This window comes from Heterodontus francisci, chromosome 42 (genome assembly GCF_036365525.1).
Source record: "Heterodontus francisci isolate sHetFra1 chromosome 42, sHetFra1.hap1, whole genome shotgun sequence".
Taxonomy (NCBI): domain Eukaryota; kingdom Metazoa; phylum Chordata; class Chondrichthyes; order Heterodontiformes; family Heterodontidae; genus Heterodontus; species Heterodontus francisci.
Window position 1 is genome coordinate 16,183,022 of NC_090412.1, and position 17,994 is coordinate 16,201,015.

The 17,994-nt window shown below is 41.2% G+C and overlaps 2 protein-coding genes across 6 annotated transcripts in view; both read right to left on the reverse strand.

Moving 5' to 3' along the window:
- spef1 (sperm flagellar 1) overlaps positions 1 to 3,808 on the reverse strand; it is a 34,032-nt gene extending 30,224 nt beyond the window's left edge. For 2 of the 5 annotated variants that reach the window (XM_068020633.1, XM_068020634.1), the window contains exon 1: positions 3,579 to 3,775. In XM_068020633.1, coding sequence (XP_067876734.1) covers positions 3,579 to 3,687 — 109 coding nt within the window. In that variant the 5' untranslated portion in view covers positions 3,688 to 3,775. Of the gene's footprint in view, positions 1 to 441; positions 619 to 1,854; positions 2,271 to 3,578 lie in introns of those variants that run through there. The other 3 variants (XM_068020635.1, XM_068020637.1, XM_068020636.1) reach the window with 3 other exon arrangements.
- A 4,191-nt stretch (positions 3,809 to 7,999) lies between these two features.
- adam8a (ADAM metallopeptidase domain 8a) overlaps positions 8,000 to 17,994 on the reverse strand; it is a 47,497-nt gene continuing 37,502 nt past the window's right edge. Inside the window, exons 21-25 of the mRNA XM_068020632.1 lie at positions 17,122 to 17,181; positions 16,183 to 16,254; positions 12,771 to 12,824; positions 11,945 to 12,022; positions 8,000 to 10,439 (exon numbers count right to left, since the gene is read on the reverse strand). Of these exons, the coding sequence (XP_067876733.1) occupies positions 10,389 to 10,439; positions 11,945 to 12,022; positions 12,771 to 12,824; positions 16,183 to 16,254; positions 17,122 to 17,181 (315 nt within the window). The 3' untranslated portion in view covers positions 8,000 to 10,388. The remainder of the gene's footprint in view (positions 10,440 to 11,944; positions 12,023 to 12,770; positions 12,825 to 16,182; positions 16,255 to 17,121; positions 17,182 to 17,994) is intronic.

The window sequence follows — 17,994 nt, forward strand, 5'->3', positions numbered from 1 at the left end:
AACAGCAGATATGTTAACTAATCATGAGCAATGCTAGTACTTGTTGCCCATCCCTAATTGCACTTGAACTGAGTGGCTTCCTAGGCCATTCCAAAGGACAGTGAAGAGTCAATCACATTGCTAGGAGTCTGGAGTCACATGTAGGCCAGACCAGGCAAGGACAGCAGGTTTCCTTCCTTAAGAGTATTAGTGAACCAGATGGGTTTTTATGACAATTGACAATGGTTTCATGGTCATCATTAGACCAGCTTTCAATCCAGATTTTTATTAATTAACTGAATTTAAATTCCAGCAGCTGCCGTTGTGAGATTTGAACCAGTGTCCCCAGGGTATTAGCCTGGGCCTCTGGATTACTAGTCCAGTGACATTACCACTATGCCATCGTTTATAAACATCTATGCGTAATGCTTATAATTTAAAGTTGCAATGCCCAAATTTTACCTATTTGTCTGACTTAAGATCACTGTGCAGTAATCATTCCCATGCATCCATTTATGACAATAAATACTTCACATTTGCTGCAGACTGCTTCATTCTGCAGTTTTCCATCCATCCTGCAGTTGTTATCATGATACAGAGACATACAGGAACTTCCACTCAGTTGACCTGTGGTTATGTCTTTAATGAAGAATAAATATAAAGTGGGGTGGGAAAAAGAAAGATAGCTTTATTCAGTTTTTGCCATCTCCAGCAACTCCAAAGTGCATTTTAAAATAAATATGGGATATGTGGGAACAAATTGCTGAACAGCAATTTTATTCAGATTCGGATGACAGTCGTTACAAGTTTCACTCATTTTGTCTTGAAGAATGACCTATTTTTGGTTAAAATTCCATAAGCTCAAATGGTTAGCAAAGAACATTTTTGTAAATACTGGGGAATCATTCTGTTACCTGCAATTTTATATTTGAAAATATAACCAAGGGTGCTCTACAGTTTAGTGATCAAATGCATCACATGTTCTGCTGCAGCAACACAAGCCTGGATTCTATCTATCCACATTCTGTGCTGAATTAGCTCCTTTTATCCAGGAGCTAGTAGGGGCAATAAATAGGTGTCAGCAGCCTGGGCTAGCAAGTAAAGGTTGGTCAAGATTCCCATTCCCAAACACTGCCGAGTGACCTTTACTGGAAAGTGTATAGGTGTGGGAGGTAAGATTGGGCCAGGCTGTGATGATAGTGCTCACTACCGAGGGCAGTTCTCAACCCTCCAGGATTTTTAGAACATTAGAACATTACAGCGCAGTACAGGCCCTTCGGCCCTCGATGTTGCGCCGACCATCTGACCTACACTATTCCATTTTCATCCATAATTAGAACATTAGAACATTACAGCGCAGTACTCGAGTCTCCAGGAATGAACGATTGATCTTCCAGATACTGCTACAAGGAAGACAGAGAGAAAAATCATAGGAGAATGAACACTTTCTTTCCCCTGTTTATTAGTTATAGCAATATTAGGGATGGGTGGGCTGTTTAATGAATGCTGGCTTCTCCGGCCAGGTACCCATCGGAACGGAAGTAGGCCATTCAGCAACTCTACCCTGTTCCGCTATTCAATTAGGCTATGGCTGATCTGTATTTTAAATTATTCAAACTCAGTTTTGAAATTTGCAATTGACCACTGGCCTTAACAGCTTTTTGGGGGACAGAGTAAAGGCCTGCTCGGGTCTGCAAAAAAAAAACCCGACCCGAGCCCGGCCCAGCCCAAGTCCTTCCGTTTTTTCCCGCGCCCGACTATCAGTTAACTTACCCTTCCGTTTTTCACTTTGTTGCTGATCTGCACAAGCTTAAAATATCTGTAACAAAACCACCTTACTAGTCCAAAAATTAAATTAACATTGGAGCCACTTACCTGTGATAGAGCGTGTCCGACCCAACTCCAAACGTCGGACCCGAAGTGCAATCCGACCTGAACCCGACACATGTCCTCAGGTCCCGTTGGGTTCGGGAAGGGTAGCAGGCCCTTAGGAGAGAGTTCCAGATTTCCACTACCCTTTGTGTGAAGGGTACCCTTTCTGACATCACCTAGCTTAATTTTAAAATTACTGTTCTGGCCTCCCTCCAACAGAGGAAACAGTAAAAGAAAGGCTTGCATTTTATATCGCACCTTTCACAACCTCGGCTCGTCCCACAGTGCTTTACAGCCAATGAAGCACTTTTTGAAGTGTTGTGACTGTTGCAGTTTAGGAAATGCAGCCGCCAATTTGTGCACAGCAAGCTCTCCACAAACAGCAACATGATAGTGACCAAATTATCTGCTTTTAGTGACATTGGTTGAGGAATAAATATTGGCCATAACTCCCCTGCTTTTGTTCAAAATAGTGACGTAGGATTTTTCACCTATGCATAGACGGGGCCTTAGTTTAAAGTTCCATCTGAAAGATGGCACCTCTGGCAGTGTGGCACTCCCTCAGTACTCCACTGGAGTGTTAGCCTGGACTTGAACCCATGACCTTCAGACAGAAGAACGGGGGCTGACACTCTCCATATAATTTCTCTCTAAGCCCCCCCCAGAAAGCCCTGGCACCACCATCCTTCCTGCCTGCCTGTTTTGCAGAAAGCTGTTGGGGTGGGAGGGGCGGTGGTGAAGGTCCTGCCCGAGCCCTGCTCGAGCGCCCATTGTGCCCAGCATTCCAAATCCGACTGTTAGCAGCTCATGATATGGAGCCAGGGAGCGAGGAGGGAGAAAAGAAACGGGGGGAGGTGGGGGGAAACGAGTGAGGGGAGAGGTGGGGGGGGGGGAACGAGTGAGGGGAGAGGTGGGGGGGGGGAACGAGTGAGGGGAGAGGTGGGGGGGGGAACGAGTGAGGGGAGAGGTGGGGGGGGAACGAGTGAGGGGAGAGGGGGGGAACGAGTGAGGGGAGAGGTGGGGAGGGGAACGAGTGAGGGGAGAGGTGGGGAGGGGAACGAGTGAGGGGAGAGGTGGGGAGGGGAACGAGTGAGGGGAGAGGTGGGGAGGGGAACGAGTGAGGGGAGAGGTGGGGAGGGGAACGAGTGAGGGGCGAGGTGGGGTGGGGAGGGGAACGAGTGAGGGGCGAGGTGGGGTGGGGAGGGGAACGAGTGAGGGGCGAGGTGGGGTGGGGTGGGGAGGGGAACGAGTGAGGGGCGAGGTGGGGTGGGGAGGGGAACGAGTGAGGGGCGAGGTGGGGGGGGAACGAGTGAGGGGCGAGGTGGGGGGGAACGAGTGAGGGGCGAGGTGGGGGGGAACGAGTGAGGGCGAGGTGGGGGGGGAACGAGTGAGGGGCGAGGTGGGGGGGGAACGAGTGAGGGGCGAGGTGGGGGGAAACGAGTGAGGGGCGAGATGGGGGGGGAATGGGTGGCATGGGGGGATTGGGGAGGAGATGGGGTGGATATGGGGTGAAGGGAAGAGGGGGAGATGATGGGAGGGATGAGGGGGACATGGGGGTTGAGGGGATGAGTGGGAGGATGAGCGGGAGGTGGGGGAGATGATGGGAGGGATGGAAGAGAGGATGAGGGGATGAGTGAGAGGATGAGGGGATGAGTGAGAGGATGAGGGGGAGATGGGGAATGAGGGGGAAATGATTGGGCTTATTGAACCGCGGCTCCGCCCGGTACCTCCGTCGCTGAAATCCCGGGCGATGTTCCGCTTCGGCCTGGAGAGCGGGACTCGGTCAATCCAGGCGTACAGTTCCTGCAGGGCCTCTTTGCTCAGCTCCGTGGTCATATTGAGCGTCGGCGGATCCGTGGAGCGGGAGCTCTCGGGCTTTTTCACCCCCAGCTTCGGCCGAGCCAAACGGCCGCTCCGGTGTTTGTGGCGCGTTGCTTGGTAACGGCGGGTAGGCTCTGGGGCCTGGGTGGGGGAGGGGGAGCTAAAGCAACTATAACACTTTGCATCAATGTCATCCCCACTAATTACAGAGTAAAGTCTTTGATAATCATTTAAACTTCTAGAATTCTTTTTTAAAAATCTACTTGTTCAACTTCTTATTTTTCATCTGCTCTCCTGGCATCCATATGTCATTTATAAGCAGACTTAAATCACTTCGGATCCAGACTTATTTTCGTTTAAAAATGACCTATTTGGTTGTAACCACACATAAACTATCTGGTTTTAAATGATGATCACAAGCATCACACTTTTTTTAATAGGGTTCCCTGTACAAAACCAGATAGAATAAGATAGGTTAGGGATGTGTTTACATGAACAAAAAATTCTTTCAAGGTACATTATTGTGTGACCTTAACATCAAAGGCAGTGCATTTACTGCCATACTTTCTCTCGTCGCTTTCTATGATTCTATGCTGTTCACTTGCCAACTGTTTTTTTAGATGCTACAAATTTAAGGTACATTTACACTGCACATGTGGTGTGAATGGAAAACAAAGTCACTTTGCATGGCAGTGCGATCACACTGTAAATCCAACCCCAAACCACAGTTGGGGTCTGAACCAAAGAGAAGGTAGCTTCACTGCTTTATTCAGCAGTCAGTTAAGTACTTTAAACTGAATTTATACTTCATGGGCCTGGAACTTCCTGCCTGGTTTCACACCCAGATGCACGTGCAGGCCAAAAGGTAGCTGAATTTTGTGAGTTACATATGCAAGTACAGTATGCCCAAATCTCAAACCTTTTACAATTTCTCTGCCTGAATGCATTGCCACCCATAATCATGGCCATACAGCCAAGTTACAGAGCCTTGTATGCAAGTTTCCTGCAACTGCGATTACTCAGAGACTCTTTACAAATTACAACCAGCAGGAGAGTCATTTATCTGGTGTTTAATTGCAATTATTTTAAGTGTTTAAATTTATTCTCACCAAGGCCTCTGTTGTATTTTCTGCTTTTTTTGAAAGGATTTTTATGGCATAAGGAAAAGTCACATTAAAATTGAATAGCTTCTCTAACAGTGCTCAATTTTGCCCCGCCTAAGCTCATTGGCATGAAAGAGGGGTTCAGCAGCCATTGTTGTCTCCAGTCTATTCCAATGCTCAGCTGGCCAGCCTCCCATCTTCCCCCTCTTTGTAAACTTGAATTCATCCAAAACTCTGCTGCCCATATCCCAACTCACATTAAGTCCCATTCACCCTTCACTTAATCTGTATTGGTTCTCATTTCAGCAATGGCTCAATTTAAAAATTCTTATGCTTCTGTTCAAATTCTTCCATAGCCTCTCCACTTCATTTCTCTGTAATCTCTTCCAGCCCTCCAAGATATCTGCACTCCTCCAATTCCGGCCTTATGTAGATCCCCGATTTTTATCACTCCACCATTGCTGACCATGCAGCCAGCTGCCTAGGCCCTAGGCTCTGGAATTCCCTTCCTAAACCCCTCTGGCTCCTTGAAGTTGCTGCTTAAAACCTACCTCTTTGATCAAGCTTTTGGTCACCTGTCCCACTATCTCTCAGGCCTCAAGTATAACGTCAGTGAAAAATTACAACTTCTTCCCATCGACTTTGAACTTATAGTGTGACTGCACTTTTAAATGCACACCTAAATTGGCTGTTCCGCTCCTTGCTGCTGGCACTGAACTTCCATTTTGAGGGTTTAGTATTTTTGCCACTAAAGAAACAATTTCAGTGAGTCAGCTTTTAAATTTCACTGCAATTGGGGGGGAAAAATCTTCCAACGTAGACATAAATCATGAGTTCTGATGAAGGATCACTGACCAGAAATGTTAACTCTGCTTCTGTCTCCACAGATGCTGCCTGACCTGCTGAGTATTTCCAGCATTTCTTGTTTTTATTTCAGATTTCCAGCATCTGCAGTATTTTGCTTTTATTATAGACATAAATCATACAGGATAGGAGGCCATTCAGCCCATTGCTGATTCTTTGAACATTAATTAGTCCCACGAGCCTGCTTTTTACCCATAACCCTGACTCTTCTGCTGCCCTTTCAACAAAATCGAGAAAACCAAACATCTACTGCAGGGTTTACACCAAGAAGAAAGGATAGCCTACCCACACGATCAACAGTCCATTTAAAAAAAGGACATGTGGTAGCCCTACTGTAGGATTGGGTTAAATCACATGGTAGAATTAGATAACAAAGCACATTTGGCTCAACCATTGTGAAAGAACTTGCAGTTCGCAGTTCCTCCCCCTCCCAGCTGTTTCAAAAACAATCTGAGTTTTGTGCCTGTACTGCTGTACATTGCATCTGTATTACAGTCTTTGACGCAGTTTGGTTATGAAATTGTCATCTCGGAAATGAAGAAAATTCTCACTAAAACATGAAATAAAGTGAGTTACTCAACAGTTGCTGAAGAGTTGCAGGGTGAGGTATTATCGTCATTATATAAAAACATATCTGATCTGAAACAATATTGTTTTCCTAATTTGAATTTGCATTCATTTAAACTCATGAAAGAGGTCACATATGGGGAACTGGGCATCACAGTGAGATGGACATTGGCCTTTTCCATCTAGGTGCTGAATTCAAGCCCAAAATAGATGGGTGGGATGAAAGTCACCTCTACTGACTGTTAGGGTCCCAAGTGAAATTAATTTGGCAAATATCAATCCTATTCCTAGTGGGCAAGGCCCAAAGATTGTTGCTGCAGGAAATGGAAAATTCCCGCTGGTGCAGTAGAGAGTAATCATCTGAGATTAGGACAGAGTAGTGGGAGTTTTACTTTTTTTGCTGTAACTGATCTAGGAGTGCTCGACCTTAGAAGGTAAATTTTAATTCCCTCCGTCCAGTGGGGGGCTAAAGTCAAGCTGCTCTATTTCGACCACAGAACAGTGTTAACACTGCTGTTTTTGTGATGGTTAAGGCATGATGCAAGCAGAAATTTCATTAAAAATGTTAATTGAGGTCTTAAAATGCCACTCAGGTCCCACGTACATCATAACAGCGTGCTGAGTGGGCCACCTGCAACAGGCTCAGTGCTCCATTAAACTTCCCAGGGAGGAAGCTGAGGTCCTAAAAAGGCAAATTTTAAACTTATTTTTCAGGGCCAGGAGGAGCAGCAGTGTTCCTCCAGCCTCCACAAGATAAGTCTGTGCCTTTGCAGCCCTGGGGTGACCTCTACTTTGAGTTACCCATGAATAGCCCAGAGCCTGCTCTATTTTTGCCAGCTGGCTGGTGCATCTTTTATGCCTATTTTGAGTGGGTAGCTGCCCGGTGGGAAGTGAATGAGGCCAAGCAGTTAATATCAGCCAGGTCTCCCATAGAGAGATCTGGACGGGTAGCCTGCACATCCTGCTAGCCGCCTGCTCGGGAGTTCAAATTCTCCTTTGAGTGCCTAAATTGGAAAGAGTTCTATTTGGCACCCTGATCAACATGAACAAACAGAAGAGGAAAAGCTTAGTGACTGACATTTTATGCAAGAAAAATATGCCAAACATCATGCACCACAAGCTTAGCACTTAACACAACATTTTCCAGGAAGAGAGAACACACACCTGGGTGGAGTGACTAAACCAGCAACACTGACATCATAAAACTGGGAAAAGACGTGGACCCCAATGAGCTGGACCTCTTGTTCCAGGTTAGTCAGTACCCCATGGACCAAGACCAAGCTGCTAAATATGCATTGTCCCCAACACATCTGTGACAACAAAGGTCAATATACCAATGTACACTCTTGCAAGCTCAGTGTAATCAAAGTGTACTTCATGGTCCAGAATATATAAAGCTGTATTTAACTTCTGGAGAAATCCCCCCGAATCATTTATCACCATTGTTGAATTTGTTATATATTCTGGATTCTGTGCAAGGAAGCAATAAATGTACTGTACATATTCCAAGTTCTTTAAGATATCTTTCCCCAAAAGAAGACTGGCCAGTTGCATGAGGTTCCAAAGAGCCTCTGGTATATCTCAAAGTGAGTCATGCCTTCAGAAGAGGAGGGAAGAAGTTGCTGAATACTTTTATAGTTTTTAAATTTTGAATCACAGGCAACGCCTCTTGCTTTTGTTTCTGGTGGTAGCCTGAAAGGATAACTCACACAATGCACTGACATTGTGAAGATGTGAACAAAAGGCATAAATTAATGGCATAAATAACTGAGGTTTCATCCATTACTATAGAATTCTTCATTTAAATAGCACTTTTTTATAGAAACTCAATGATTTGGGTTTAGTTATACTTCTGTGTACTCGCAAAGCAAACAGACAAACAATGATATACTTCTCAAAACCAATTGCAATGCATCATTACAATAAAGTACAGTATTTAGACGCTAAATAAAATAACCCATTTCACACAAATATTTGTTCAGTCCAGCTGAAAACAATTAAAGTGCAAACAATTCAATTATGGACATCTCTGTGGGATTAGGCACAATGGATTTAAAATCAACTACTAAAACTAGATAATAATTGACATCACAATTCACCAAATTTGGACAAAAATTGAGAAAACCTGATCAACCTTTCACCACATAAAATCAGCAGTATGTACTGGGCACTGATTAAAATTGTAGTACAGAAGATTTAAAAAAGACAAACATTCATTCTGTGCAACAGGTAGGTTCCATGAATAGGGACAGTCAAAATCTGTTAAAGTCCCTAGAGTATATTTATTTTTTTAAAAGTTGCTAGTGATTCTACTTCTGAATCTAATGGAAATGGCGTTTATTTAAAACAAACGATGGGAGGCTTGGCCTTACCACCACCATTAGGGCATTTTTTCCAGTATAAGCACCATGAAAATGCCTGAAAGAATTCCGTACGTTACCATCATAAGGTTTGCATGTACTTCATTAGCTAGCAAAAATACTAGTTCAGAAATTTACATTACTGTTTTCCTAACCTTCACATTTTTAAAAATTAACAAAAGTAATTCAAGCAAAACTTCAGTTCATGGCTTTTGCACAGATACTAAAATTTATTTTCCCCCTGAAATTTCTTTTGTTGCCTTTCACGCTTTTTGAAACCTGTTTAATTTTGAATGCCAACCTAAAAATCAGAACTTTAACAGACACTAATTTTAGTTTCAAGCATTCCACAAATAAATGTATGCAAACAAAAGCAGATTTAAAAAAACATCCTGGTATTAAAATAGAAAAAAAGCACTGGTAGTAGACATCCGTAGAATTATAAATACATTTTATTCCATTCATTTTTTAAATATTTCAAGCATGTTGTGATTCTGATTTGTGTTAAGGCACAAGGTTGATGGGAAATAATGCACATTTTAGTGATGAGCTCTAAACTTTGACCAAATCTAAACTGATCTGTATTTGCTTATTTAGGATTGGTTATTTGATTCATTCATAGGTTTGGGGCTGTAATCCAAGTTCAGTAATCAAATCCCTGCAAAGATACCAAGGTGAGCTGTGCAATTAACGCTTGTTCATTTGTTTAAAAATACATTTTTATCCATATACAATTTTACAGTTTTTTTTAATGGAATAGTGCAATATTGTTGAGAGGAGAAAATGGTATGACAAGATCCTGCAAGTAGTACAGCAAGGGATGAATTGGCCAGCATTAGGATGGTATTTCAAGTCATGGGTCATTTAATGCTAGGTCACACTGACATGCACGAAAATCCATTCCAATAGAAGGCAGTACTCGGACATTGGGCTGATTTCTATTTGTTCTAATTGAAACTAATTTGGACAGTTTTAGTGCCAGACAGCTTAGATTGTAATAAAAACGGAAAATACTGGAACAGCAGGTCTGGCAGCAGCTGTGGGGAAAGAAACAAAATTAACATTTAAGGTTCTGATGAAAGGACATCTGCAGTATTTTGCTTTTGTGTTAAGAGTTTAGATTGTAGCCAATTTCATTGAATCCTAATATGGTACTGTATGGAAACAGGTCATTTGTCCCATTAAGTCTTTCTCTCCACATGAGCCATCTAGTCTGAAGCCAGCCTCCATAAATGGGATTGGTGAGACTGTTTCTGAACTTACCTTAATTGGATCAATTCAGATTCTATACTGCAGCTGGACAATTAAATGCAAAGTTGTTCTATGAAAAATGCAGAAAAGAGATCTGGAAAATGAGCTGTCTGATTCACAGCCAATCTTAGCACTCTGTGGAAAACCAAGTCCGGCCAGACAAATATAATACTTTATTCAATTTCTCCTCTTCACTTAGATTTTTCAAAATGGCTCCTTTGTAAATGGAAGGATTACTTCACACATTGTATCTCATCACTGTTTGCAGCAGAATCATTTTAATTTATATAATAAAAAAAAAATCAGGAAAAACATGTCCTTAATAGTACCAAAGCAACTGTACAATGAAACCAGCATTGCTGGAGATGTTCAGTTTTCTGTTATTTCAATATGACAACAGCAGTTGTACTGTGTTTTATGCTTTTTCCTTCTAATTGTACAAACTTGTATGACAAGAAACCAAAGATAACGTTTTTATCTTCTTCCTGACATGACAGAAAAAAAGACAGCAAGTCTAGCAGCTCCACAGCTGTGCTTCTGTAATGCAATGATGTTGCTACACATTTCCTCTTCATCTGTGCTGATTTGGTGGCTTTAAAGCAACTTTTGGCTTGAAATCAACCTAGCAAGAAGAAGATTATATTGATGCTTAGTCATGATGACACTTTATACCAGTTTGTACACTGATGTTAATTTTGTCTTTCAGACGTGTCAGCACTTGTTTATTTCTTTATTTCCCATTTCAGAAGTCACTTTAGTGCAGTCCCATTTACATTGCGACTGATGGAAACATTCAAATGTTTCTAAATGACAGTTTGGCCCTGTACATCTTCCTGTGTTCCCCCACAAGCCAAGAGTCATTATTAATTTATGCAAATTGGGTTCATCTGCAATCTCCCCCTCTCTCCCCACCTCTGTTCATTTTCCTGCCAGTTGGATTGGCTAGTGGGGCATCCATTTGGAGTATGCAGCTCACTGGCAGCATAGTAATGAGGCTGTCCTCTCATGGAGATGACCTCTGCCGTAGGGACTGGATGGCTGGCTGCCTGAATTAAAATTGCCCCTAAAATTCTTAATGTTATAAACAAGTGAATAAAAAAACATTTATATTAGGTACTATTTAGCGCCTCAAAAACAAAACAAATGATCACAATTGGTCTTTACTAAATTACTATTCTTTTGAATTAACATTGTACATAGACAGTAATTATTTTCTTATAGTTTTCACCATTGTGGGAACAAGGTGTGTCCCAACTCTTGAAGGTTCCAAACCGATCCTTATAGATTCAAACAGCTCATCTTACTTAAAAGCCCACAAAACAGTTTAAAACTCTTTGGATTTAAAGTCTTGATAGTTCAATTGGTAAGCGAGCTTTCAATCACACATATAACTGAACTAATAACACAGTGTTGTTTATGTTTGAATGAGATAGCTTCATTCCTCACTCAAGCATGTTACCTTTGAGACAGGCTATCAAGCGGTGCAACATTTAGATTAGGGGCATGGAATTTAATTGCAGCTGACCTTTGTACTGTGACTAAGATAGCCAACATGCCAAAATTGGATGAAAATACTTTATTTTGTCACAGACTGAACATTGATGGTCTAACATAAATTTGCTGTCTGGCACAGCCTCACAGCTCCAGGGACCCGGGTTCGATTCTGGGTACTGCCTGTGCGGAGTTTGCAAGTTCTCCTTGTGACCCCGTGGGTTTTCGCCGGGTGCTCCGGTTTCCTCCCACAGCCAAGACTTGCACGTTGATAGGTAAATTGGCCATTGTAAATTGCCCCTAGTTAGGTAGGTGATAGGGAATATGGGATTACTGCAGGGTTAGTATAAATGGGTGGTTGTTGGTCGGCACAGATCCGGTGGCTCGAAGGGCCTGTCTCTAAATAAATAAATAAAAAATCAACTAAAATAAATGTGCAGCTGAAAAAGTAAGAACACTCTCATTTATAAGATTGGAGCATGATTAATGATAGGCTTCACAATTGGGCCAGTGAGAATGAACAGTCCTAATTTAATTACATTCAGTTCCTAGCCTGGATTTGCAGTCCTTCCTTAAAGTCAGTGCTGGTTTATAGAGGTGGCATTGGTAGGGTTTTTTTTTAAACTGGAGGCTTACCTGCATTTGTTTGGAGGATGCAGCAGGAACGTGTGCATTGACAGGAGGGAGTGGAGGCTGACAAGTAGGCTTTACTATCTGAAAAAAAGCTTATTTTTGTCATCTTATAGAAACCACAGTCATTTCCTCCTTTTCTGCAAATTACATCTGTTTAATTCACACATAGTTTAACTGAACAATTTTTCAAAAAACATAAATTCAATTTGGTGGTTAAATTTTGAAACTGTAGCATTTTAAACTTTAAATTACAGATTCAGCATGAAATGAATTTTAAGTGTGTACTGTAGATTGATGAAATGTTTTAAAGACTGAATATTGACAGATAATTCAACTGTGTATAAATACATTGCGGAATATGCATATAGACAGTTTTTTATACTTATGTACAAAATCATGTACATAAATGTCAGCATGTGTGCACAGATATACAGAAATGCACATATGAACACATGCATATGTGCACACGGTTTGTTTTCCTTTCAAGTGATTCATGAATGAATTCAAATTTAGAGTAAAAGGCTTGAGATCAGTTCAAAACCTGATGAAAATGAAAATTGATTTCTAATTAAATAGTGAATGAGGGTGTTGTTTTTGAGACCAAATCTTTTTACTCCTGGAGAAACATCACTTGATGGATTTCTGAGTTTTCAGTCTGACTCACTGTTTTAAGATGATCACATTGAGAGTTGTCACTACAGATTACTACACCCAGTTCATAGTACTATCCTGTGAATGAACAGAACTCAAAGCAAAGGGAAGAAGTGCAGTAGCATATTATTATTGCACATAAGCTTTATAGTGGTAACCCCTAGAGAGATAAACTTACCTGTTTATTCTTCAGTTCTGGCAATGGCTTTGTTGGGGGAGGAGGAGGTCTGGCCTGTAGACAAAAATCAAAACCATTTCACATGTGAAGATGCCTTACCTTCAACAGCATAAATATAGCTTCTCTTCCCATCTCCATTCAAGGATCTGTTTTGCAGAATGTGGCTACACCTCAGTTTTTACCCTCTGAGCACCACAACAAATGTTCTGCACAGAAATTTCTTAGATATCGTGTTTACCAAAACAGCACTGTGGGCATGCCTACACCACTCGGACTGCAGTGGTACAAGGCGGCGGCTCACCACTACCTTCTCAAATGCAATTAGGGATGGGCAATAAATGCTAGTCTTGCCACTGACGCCCACATCCCATGAATGAATAAAAAAATCAAATGTCGTCTACAAGAAATGTGCACGTACATAAAAAAAATTTTTTTTTTATTAGATAGATTTGACAGTATATTTGTATGTTTTCAAATAGTCATTAAAAGAATTTTTTTTTTATAGAGAGATACAGCACTGAAACAGGCCCTTCGGCCCAACGAGTCTGTGCCAACCATCAACCACCCATTTATACTAATCCTACATTAATTCCATATTCCCTACCACATCCCCTCCTACATTAATCCCATATTCCCTACCATTCTCCCACCTACACTAAGGGCAATTTACAATGGCCAATTGACCTATCAACCTGCAAGTCTTTGGCAAAAGTATATCTAGAAACCTGGTTATTTATTTTCTAGGTGCACTTTGCTCGTGTTTGAAGCAAAATACCACCTTTGAGATAATGGACACCAATCCCTAACTAAAAGAGAAGGCAAGGCTATGTCAGTGCACAGTGCTGTGTAACTAGACACAAGGAGGTGTACCAAAGAGTGTTGGGTTTATTTGTCTCTCCTCATCTCTTGGCATGGTCCCCCAAGGGCCTGTGAAATCAGGACTCACCTTACGGGAAATTTCAATCATGAACAAGTTAATCATTATAAATTTTAGTAACTATTATGCAGTGCCATAAGTTGGTTCATCCTCTGCAGTTTACTTAGAGATGCAAGGAGCTCAAAGTGATAGTAACCCCACTTCACAATAGGAGAGATAGGAACCACCAAAACAGACACTGGAAATCTTTTTGCGTTTCAAAAACATATTTTGTGAATTGAGCATCACACTTAGCTAAGAAATATAGTAGCAAGACTAAATGCTTCACAAAGAAAACTGCAAAACTGATTTTTTTTTAAAGCACAAATCATTTCACTGAGGTATTACTGGAAATGATGCAAACACAATGGGTCATAATTTGCTGGAGCAGGGCATTTAATGGCATCTGCCCTTGCACATTTAGGTTTTTTTAGATTTCTGGATGGCAAGTGACTAAAAATGCGAGCTGATGATGTCACAGCAAAGGAAACCAGGTATCTCAGAAATGAATAGGGCAAGCAACTTGATATCTCCTTAAACAAACGATTTGAAGGCTTATGAAATTAATAGAGTAAGAACTAAGAATGAAGTGTAAATTAGAATGAGTGAATTCAATGTCAAATCAGGTACAGAAAGAAAGAGAGAGAGAAAGAAATACTGGATTGAGAGAAAAAAAAACAAGGAAAAGGAATATTTTTAAACACTTTACAATTTAGTAACAACAATTAGAACCTGAAGGAATGAGACTCGACACTCAGAGTCATAGAGTTGTACAGCATAGAAACAGGCCCTTCGGCCTACCGCGTCCATGCCGATCATAATGCCCATCTATACTAATCCCACCTGCCTGCATTAATTCCATATCCCTCTATGCCTTGCTCATTCAAATACCTGTCCAGATGCCTCTTAAATGTTGCTACTGTTCCTGCCTCCACTACCTCCTCTGGTAGCTCATTCCAGATATCCACTATTCTTTGTGTGAAAAATTTACCCCTTTGATCCCCTTTAAACCTCCTCCCTCTCACCTTAAATCTATGCCCTCTAGCTTTAGTCACCCCTACCGTGGGACACAGACTCTGGCTATCCACCCTATCCATGTCTTTCATAATTTTATAGATACCTCTATCATGTCCCCTCTCAGCCTCCTTCGCTCCAGGGAAAACAGACCCAGGCTATCCAATCTCTCTTTATAACTCAAGCCCTCCAAACCAGGCAACATCCTTGAGAATCTTTTTTGCACCCTCTCTAGCTTAAATCACATCTTTCCTGTAGTGCGGCAACCAGAACTGCACACAGTACTCCAAATGCGGCCTAACCAACGTTATGTACAACTGTAACATGATGTCCCAACTCTTGTACTCAATGCCTCGGCTGATGAAGGCAAGCATGCCATATGCCTTCTTCACCACCCTGTCTACTTGTGTTGCCACTTTCAGGGAACTATGTACTTGCACCCCAAGGTCTCTCTGCTCACCACTCCAGGGCCTGGCCATTCACTGTATATGTCCTGCCCTGGTTTAACTTCCCAAAATGCATCACTTCACACTTGTCTGCATTAAATTCCATTTGCCAATCCCTTGCCCACTTTCCCAGTTTATCTATATCCTGTTGTAACCTCAGACAACCTTCTTCACTGTCCACTATACCACCAATTCTGGTGTCATCTGCAAACTTACTAATCATGCCCCCTACATTCACATCCAAGTCATTAATATATATCACAAACAACAGAGGGCCCAGCACCGATCCCTGCAGCACACCACTGGTCACTGGCCTCCAATCGGGAAAAACAACCCTTCACTACTACCCTCTACCTCCTATTACCCAGCCAATTTTGTATCTAATTTTCTAGCTCACCCTGGATCCCATGTGCTGGAACTTGTAATAGTTAATTTTCAGTGCCAGAGAGGTTGATTGGCAGTAATTAACACAGATCATTAAACTTAGACTGAAATGGATAAGACTTAACTTTCAATATGAGTTTATCTATCACTCAAATACAGGATCACCCTGTTCAATGTCTTTCACTGGTGAGGCAGACAGTCAGATGCTTTTTTTTTGCAAAGCAAAAGGTGGAGTGGCACAACTCCGACAGCAACGTTTGGATTTCAGCGCTTTACCATGCATCTGCCCTTGTCTGAGGTTGCTGCAGCATTTGTGCAGAAATGATAGCCAGTGCTGTTAGCCTCAACACTATTTTGACAGAAAATTATTAGCCAATATTTTAATATGAGCTTAAAAAACATGCAGCTGTTTCCTGGCACACAGGCTCATGATATTTAAACATACATAAAGAAATGACATCACCAGTTCTGAAAAGGCTGTGTCTGTTGACTTAATCTGGTGATACTTCATTCATCTAGTATTTAAGATATTTCATAAGCTCGAGGGACCTGATATTCACAGTTGAGTGTTATCCTCATTTTTCCCCAATCATTCTTTAAAACCCAATGAAAAATTATATGTAAACATGTGAACTAGACTCTGAACACTCACCGGCACACGTAGAGATGGAAATGGTTTGGAAGAAGGGACTGGAGGTGGTGCATTCCTTTTTTCAATGTTGTGCTAGGGTCAAAAAGAAAATATTAAATTTCTGTTCTAATCTGTTCAAAAGATTTTGTTCGCCAAAAATGATCGCAATAAAGCTAAACTTGCACTAAAATATGATTGTGGCTATCAGGGGTCTTTACAACATGGCTGGATTGATGAGTTCATACACAGGCAGATGTGAATAAAGTGCTCTGCCCAAGAATGGACTCACACTTAACCTTCACTTTAAGTTGTGGGGTGCGGGCATGGCAGGGTGACCAATCACTACTTAAGCCACTGTTGTATCCAGGATGCATGATACATCAACTAAAAAGTGGTATGGAAGCAAATGTTCACTTAAACTCATTATATAGGTAATAATGGATACCCAATCAGCTATAAATAAGGCAGTAATTTCATTGAAGTGTCTTGGTTGTAACAAATAGCCAGAACAAAACAGAAGTAGTTTATATCATCCAAAATATTAAACTGCAGTTTTGAAATTCTCCCAAAGAACCTGTTTTATTTTAATAAATACTATGAAATTTTTAGGAAATAGTTTTGGGCCTTTGGATTTTGGCATAGTGATTGTGAATGTAGATGTGGCATTCTTAAGTCTGCACTGAACAGTAAAATAAATATAAAAGCAAAATACTGCAGATGATGGAAATGCGAAATAAGTTCTGATGGAGGGTCATTGACCTGAAATGTTAACTGTGTTTCTTTATCTACAAATGCTATCTGACCCAAGTATTTCCACCATTTTCTGTTTTTATTGTAGTTATTATGATGCAATAAGTACAGATTCATTAAGTGATAAATTAACAATTGCTTACCACAAAATAGCCAGTATTTATTTAGAATAAATGCACAAGTAGGACCTTAAATGTGACATCATCATACCTGCGTAGGATTTGCTGTAGTGCTTGTAGAAAAACTCTTTAGAGGAGCTGGTTTTGGAGGCTACAAGGAAATAAAGTAAAACAAAGACAAATCAAACCAACTCAGGCAGATGGTTGAAACTTTGTTTATATCATTCTCAGTATCATCTCAACTTTTGCTCATTAAGGTGTTATCTGGATTAATAACTTATCCTCACATATCTGTAAGAATTTGGTTGCAAGTTTTTTTCCCCAAATAATTAACTGATTTTAGATTACCAAACATACTTTAATTTCCTTAAGTCTGCACATTATGAACAGTTATTGTACTTCTATTTTTCATAAGATTGAGCAGAAGCAGCTTAATGTTGAGGTTCCAAGATCTGTTCACTAGTTCTCTATAAGCAACTTGAATAACTACACTGACACCAATGAACAAACTTAAAGTAATCAATTAAAATGGCCGTACAATCATCGGCATGACAACAGCTACAAAACCAATTACATTTTTCTCAGATCACATTGATGTTATTGCATAACACTATCTTAGTACTCTAATTTTCTAATGCTTTCTTAGTAATAATATTTGTTGTTGTATGAATTTATGATATAAACAGAAAATGATAGAGACTCATTAAACATATTTATCTCAGGTACAGGTCTGCCATCAGAACTCTAGGGCTGGATTTAGTTGTCCTGCTGCTGGGAGCAGTGGCGGGTGCAGAAAATGACGACCGTGCCGCCACAATTACACAATTGACGGTGGCCACCCGCCCCCAAACACGTGGTGGTGACAGCATTGGCGACGCCGTTCACAGTGTCAACTGATGGAGTGGGTGCTGGCGACATTTTTAAAAAGCTGCCAGCCCTGCAAACAGTTTAAAATAACGCAGAG